The sequence below is a fragment of the Echinops telfairi genome, unplaced genomic scaffold (genome assembly GCF_000313985.2).
Source record: "Echinops telfairi isolate 266 unplaced genomic scaffold, ASM31398v2 ScPeMD7_17;HRSCAF=63, whole genome shotgun sequence".
In the NCBI taxonomy this organism is placed as follows: domain Eukaryota; kingdom Metazoa; phylum Chordata; class Mammalia; order Afrosoricida; family Tenrecidae; genus Echinops; species Echinops telfairi.
Window position 1 is genome coordinate 5695015 of NW_022103914.1, and position 7034 is coordinate 5702048.

The 7034-nt window shown below is 44.4% G+C and overlaps 1 protein-coding gene across 1 annotated transcript in view; it reads right to left on the reverse strand.

Moving 5' to 3' along the window:
- RNF168 (ring finger protein 168) overlaps window positions 1–4756 on the reverse strand; it is a 34525-nt gene extending 29769 nt beyond the window's left edge. Inside the window, exon 1 of the mRNA XM_004712329.2 lies at window positions 3943–4756. Within this exon, the coding sequence (XP_004712386.2) occupies window positions 3943–4249 (307 nt within the window). The 5' untranslated portion in view covers window positions 4250–4756. The remainder of the gene's footprint in view (window positions 1–3942) is intronic.
- Between the last annotated feature and the right edge of the window lie 2278 nt (window positions 4757–7034).

The following is a 7034-nucleotide window of genomic DNA, read 5'->3' on the forward strand; positions in this document are numbered from 1 at the left end:
TTGAGAATGATGAGGGCCATAAATGTACAAATGTGCTTTATACAATTGATGTATGTATGGATGGTGATAAGAGTTGTATGCACCCCTAATAAAACGATTTAAAAAAATTTTTTTAAAGACTTGTAAGAATCCCCCAATAAAATGATTAATTAAGAAGAAAAAAAGCAAATGCCAGTGGATAAGTTAAGAAGGCTAAGATCAGGGGCAGAAACTCAAGCAGGGGAAGTCCACTGCAGCCCAAACCCCATCCTAGCCAGAGGAAATGGCCGGTGTTCCCGTTCCACTATGGGTTTCAGAAAGGCCGTGGACAAAAGGAAGTCTTCAGAGGTCAACTCCAAAGCTGAGAAGAAGGACGAGGTGGTCCTGGCTACCATCACAAAGCCAGTTGGTGGTGACAAGGCTGGTAGTATCTGAGTGGTTAAACTGTGCACAAAGCCTCAGTAGAACCCTGCAGGAGCTGTGGAGCCACAGCCAAAAGACCATCAGTTGACAGGGGAGGAGACTTCTGCCAGCATCACCCTGGGGCCATTCTGATCACCGAGACAAGAGAAGGGCTTTCCTGAAGCAGCGGGCAGCGACTTGCTGCCTCGGACTGAACCTCTGTCCATTGAGTTCCTCTGCATAGAACACACAGAAATTGATCATCGCCACCTCCACCAAAATTGGTATCAAAGGTGTGAAAATGCCCAAACATTTCACGGACGCCTACTTCAAGAAGCAGCTGCATAAGCCCAGATACCAATATCTTTGACACCGAGAAAGAGAAATACAAGATCGCAGATCAACACAAGGCTGACCAGAAAGTCGTGGACTTGCAAGAGTTTGGCAAAAATCAAGGCTGTTCCCAGCTCCAAGGCTTCTTGTTCGCTACCTCTGCACTCACAAATGGAATTTATCCTCAGACTGGTGTTCTAGATTTCCTGCAAAGAACCTAACTAACTGATGGCGGGGGTGGGGTGGGGAGGGTGGGGGGTGTGCAGTAAAAACTGTGCTTCCTTCCCCCCCACATCATGATCCCAATTCTACCTTACAAATCTAGCTAGACCAGATGATGTACACTGGTACAGATAAGAATTGGAAATACAGGGAATCTAGGAGATGATCCCTTCAGGATCAGTGGTGGTGAGAGTGATGATACTGGGAGCGTGGGTAGAGAGGGGGAACCAATTATAAGGATCTACATATAACCTCCTCCCTGGGGGATGGACAACAGAAAAGTGGGTGAAGGGAGATGTCGGACAGTGTAAGACATGACAAAATAATAATAATTTACAAATTATCAAGGGTTCATGAGGGTGGGGAGAAAATGAGGAGCTGATGTCAAGGGCTAAAGTAGAGAGCAAATGTCTTGAGAATGATGAGGGCAGTGAATGTACACATGTGCTTGACACAATGGATATATGTATGGATTGTGATAAGAGTTGTATGGGGCCCCAAGAAAATGATTTTTTTACTGTATTTCCATGAAGAATACTGTTTTGGGCCCCATACCTCACTTCACGTATAAAAATGAATGCAAGATGGATTAAAGATCTAAATGTAAACCCTAGAAATATACAGATCACCCATGAGAAAATAGGAACCAACTTAGGGGCCCTAATACATGGCATAAGCACACTATTCAGCATAATGAACCATTTGTACACAGAAGACAGGATGGATGACTGGAGCCTCCTAAAAATAAGATATCTGTGTGTATCAAAAGACGTCACCAACTCAAGTAGAAAGCAAATGTTTTGAGAATGAGGGCAATAAATTACAAATGTGCAATGGATGGAGTATGGATTGTGATAAGAGTTGTATGAGCCCCCAATAAAATTTTTTTTAAAAAAGACTTCACCAAATGAGTATAAAGAAAACCCACACACTGGTACCCATTGGAGAATATTTTTTAGAGTGAATTTTTCTTTGTGTGTGAAAATCTTTTAAACTTTCACCTGGGTGTTCAGGATATTAATCTCGGAGGCCATCATATCTAATTGGCACAACATGTTCTCCATCCTACTTTGGTACTTAGCAAGTGGGGTCTTAAAAGTTGGTGAGTGGCCATCTAAGACACCAAGAATGGGTCTCTCCCTCTCCAGAGCAAAACTAACCAAATAAGCAACTGTTAAAATGACCAGAACTAGATGGTGCCTGACGCCCAGTATCAACTGCTCAGAAAGAGATCACATGAGGAAGTTCTCAATAAGAGTGGGAGAAAAATGTGGAACAAAATCTTAAGAGAGACCAGACTTACTGTTCAGATAAGAGACTGGTGGAACCCCAGGTCTACAGACCTTAGTCACCTGTCAGGTCGGGGAATGAACTCACCCCAAGGCTCAATTTTCCTTCAAACACCACAACAGGCCTACAAGAGGAGCAGTAACACTAAGGAGGTATGCACACGGTAGAATAATCAACCATTTGAGATCAAAAGAGCAGCATTTCCCCAAGGACAAAGCTCAGAAACCAGGAAGAGTTAGGAGAGGAGGAGGAATGGAAATGAAACAGGGTAGTAGTGAGGAATGCAATTAATGACATTAAATATGTTTACTACATTGTTGAACATAAATGGAATAATCTGCTGTTTAACCCCATTCCCAATAAAGTGCTTGTTTAGAATGTTTCCTTAGCTTCATCTAAAAGAATCTCAGGCACAAAAAAATCCTGTCAACATGAATGAGGGGGAGTGCTGGGTGATGAACCAAGGCCCATCTGTAGGCAACTGGAGATCCCTTTGCAGAGGGGTTGGGGGGAGATGAGTCACTCAAGGTGCAGTGTAGCATTCATGAAACACACAACTTTCATCTAGTTCCTAAAGGCTTCCTCCCTCCCCACCCCACTATCATGATCCCAATTCTACCTTACAAACCTGGCTAGACCAGAGGATGTACACTGGTACAGATAGGAACTGCAAACACAGGGAATCCAGGGTGGTAGATCCCTTCAGGACCAGTGGTGAGAGTGGCGATACGGGGAGGGTGGAGGGAGGGTGGGGTGGAAAGGGGGAACGGAATACAAGGATCTACATATAACCTACTCCCTGGGGGATAGACAACAGAAAAGTGAGTGAAGGGAGACATCAGGCAGTGTAAGATATGATAAAATAATAATTTATAAATTATCAAGGGTTCATGAAGGAGGGGGAAGCGGGGAGGGAGGGGAAAAATGAGGAGCTGCTACCAAGGGCTCAATTGGAGAGCAAATGTTTTGAGAATGATGATGGCAACAAATATAGAAATGTGCTTGACACAATGGGTGTATTTATGGATTGTGATAAGTTGTATGAGCCCCTAATAAAATTATTTAAATTTAAAAAAATATGTCTCAAGCATGCCCCCAGAGTCCAGGAAGATTAGAGTTGATGTCAAAATAGAGCTGACCCCTCATAACTCTGTAGCCAATAAACCAAGTCTCAGTAATGACTCCCAAATTAGACTTCACTGAAATCTCTTTGAAAATCCTGAAAACATAAACTATGACCTAAGATATGCTGAGGTTAAAAAAAGGAAAAATCACCTACACAAAAAGGCAAGAAAGCCAGACATAAAGCACCCAAGATTCATGGTTTGTTGCTTTCTCCACGTATCCTGCAACATGTGGCTCGAAAGAAACAGAACACTAAAAATGAGGAGGCTGCGGGATATGCCCAGCTTTGGGCTTAATTTATAAAAGAGGCAAAGAAAAATGCCAGGAACAGATTGCCATGAGCTGAGACTGTCCTCTCTGAAAGTTATCTCTACAATCTAAAAACCTCTAACATTGACAAATAGGCTCATACATTCACATATATATAGCCCTTGACATACACATTTAGATATACATAGCAGACGTAAAATCCAACCCCCTGAGCACAATTTGGCTAACCAGTAGATGTTTTCACTTCCGGTTTGTTCTCACTTTTTTTTTTTTTTGCACCATGTTTGTTCTCACTTTTAAAGCACGCTAGGTTCTACTCACCGAGTTGCTCGGACGCTTGCCCACAGGCTCTAAGCTTGCACTCTTTGGGGTAGTATTTCTGAATGCGCTCCCACAGGTCCTGATTGACAAGGGAGTTTCTTCGGGTGTGGTAGCGGGTCCATGAAGAGACCCGGCGGCGACAGAAGGGGCAGCATAAACTCGCCTTTTCGACGGTCGACTGAAAGCACGGGTTGCAGAGCGTGTGGTTACAAGGGAGGGTGACGGGTTCGATTAGGATTTCCGTGCAGATCAGGCACTGGCACTCCGACAAAGAAGGGATGGCGTCTTTCCGTGCTGCCATTTTCATATGCTAAGCAGGCTATTCATTCAACCACGCCTCAAAGAAAAGCCGACTGCAAAAAAATCCCCACTGCGGCGCTTGAGTATTATCTCCAGCAGTGCATGAGAATCCAGAGATTTAGCCGCTAGGAAAATGAGATGCCACACGCTGGACAGTCCACTTTCAAAACAAACGTCAGGCAAGACAATAAAAGAACGTTTTCACCGTTGCAGCAGGGCTCACCGTGGCTGCTGGTTCCGAGGCGGCCGGAGGTGCGCGCCAAATCCCGTTTCCTCCGACCAGGTGAGGTGCTCCCGCAGCGCGGCAGATGCCAGCCCGTCGCCACCGGGGCGCCGAGGTACGAATCGCCGCTCCAGGAAGAACACGGTTTCCGGCCGGACCCAGGGCTGCTCCTGGAATTAGCTTCCGTTTTGCCGTTGCTACGGTGGCAACGCGCGAGCTCCCGAGTCCAAGCTTTCGAGAGCTCCGCGCCGTCGCTGGGTGCCCTGCCCTCGACCCCGGCAGTCGCTCCCGCCAGCCGACGAGCCTGTTTGTTGCGGTGTCACAGGGCAACACTGCAAGGGCCAGTGACGTCACAACCACCCGCCAAAAGAGCATCCGGCATCCGGAGTGCAGAAAATCCAGGCTTCTAAGATTCGGTGGGGCGGGACTTCCGGGCCTGCGCGCGCCGCGCCGCGCCCGCCCCGCCCCGCCCCCTAGCCCTGACGGGACCGACTCCCGAGCTCCCGCCCAGACGCACGCTCAGTGGGGCGAGCCAGCGGCTGCAGGCTCTTCCCGCGTTGGCTAGAGTCGGCTCCCGCGGCGATTTAGGCTGCAGAAATCCGGAAGTATCGCGAGATTGGCCTTTGGGCCGTGACTAAGCACATGGAAAGGAAAGCACTTGATGCTTTAGAAAAATGAGCAAAAAAGGTACTTGGGAGTTGAAGTCTCCACAAGGATGTGGACCATTTTCAGTGGAAGTAAGATTATTTTGCATTGCAAAGAATCTTGCACGAAGAAAAGATCATCCAGGTGGTAATATTATTTTTTTGCGGGGGGGAGGGCTAATAATATTTTTATAGTATTGAACTTTTTAAAAAACTTAGCCCAGTTAAACTGAAACTACATTTTCTTTAGTAGCCTTCCCCTTTGACCTCAAAATGAGCAGTTCTGAGATGCAAACTCTATTATAATGCCAAGAATTATTATTTTTTTAATTTGACAGCGAGATCTTTTAAAGATTGCATGCTGTGTCATTAAATGGAGAAAAAAATGTATGGACAACTAAAATTTGGAAACTGCCAAAATTACTCACTGATTTGCCATCTGTATTACAAATGTGTTAAGTTTATTTAACCTGAGGTTATTTTCTAACATTATTTAGTTGAGATAATGTGTTTTAAGTTGTAAAAAATAAAATAAAGCACTTAAGTTATTGAATATAAAATGGACGATCTATCTGTGAACCTTCACCTAATTCACAATGAACAAGTACAATAATATAAAGGACTTAGCATAAATAAAGTGGCTAATTTAAAATTTGAAACTAGATTCTCTCTCTGTTTTGCAAACTCAGGAAATCTTTTCTCTGTAGTCATGCAGTTATAGCATGTTGGCAGCTGGTCCCAAAGGGTCTACCATGATCATGCAGACATAGAGTATCATTTTGTTCCCAGATGCAAATGATTATACGAAACCTGTACGCAGTATGTTCTCCAAAAAATATATAGTTGAAACCAAGTTATTTTAAACTTCTCTTACCATGTTAAAATAATACAGCTTGCTTTGTATGGGATATTCTTAAGAAATACCTGCTCTATAACCTTCTCAAGAAACCTATCTTTAGAGAGATTAATCAATACCTAGCAGCCTGTTTGCTGTCGGATTTTGGAACAAGCCTTTTCTTGACGTTATGTTGTCACAGGTGTAGGGGATGAACAAGGCCCCAGGATCAAAACGTAAGACATGAATTGTCTTAAACAGCACAAAGACAATCCCATCTGGATGAAGAAGACCATTGACACAAGTCATAATGTGGCCAACGACATGGGAGTATAAGGGGGAAGTCACAAAAGCATAATTGGCAGCAGATAATGCATCACAGTTGCCAGTGCTATAGAAACAGGAATGGGACCATGACAAGGACTGCCAATCATGTCTACCTTAATATACCTTACACAAGACAAGAAAGTTAACAAAAGAGTGAAGAAAAGATTCCTTCAGGACCCTCCCACAAAGGCAGTCAGGATATGACTCAGGACAATAGACAGTGCTACCCGAGTATAGCAGTTTTCATCAAGGGCACATCAAGGCAAGTCCCTAAAAGGCTAGGCCACCCCTCCCTGGACTGGCAAGGGAGTGGTAGTAATCCACTCTAGTGCACTCTGAGAGCAAAGTCATTCACATTGCCTGGTAAATGGTCAGAGCTCAGATTTCAGTAAAGGCACAATTCTTGTGGAGTCTTATAAATGAGTGTAGGAATTCCACTGTAAACTGTAACCTGCAAACTAGCTGTCAGCAAATAAATCCTTTTGTCCCATCGCTGACAATCCCACTGTAAGAAAGCTGGCCTCTAACTTCCAAATGTCCTAAGCCGAACTCTGTATAGAGGAATCCTGGTGGTGCTGTGAGGTAAGTGCCGGATTGCTAACCTCAGTGGTTCAAATCCACCAGCTGCTTCTTGGGAGAAAGATGAGACATTTGGCTCCAGTAATGATTTGCACTATTTCTTAGTCTCAGAAATCCTATATAGGATCACTATGAGTTGCAATCAACTTGATGGATATGGGTTTTGGAGGGTTTTTTTTTTCAT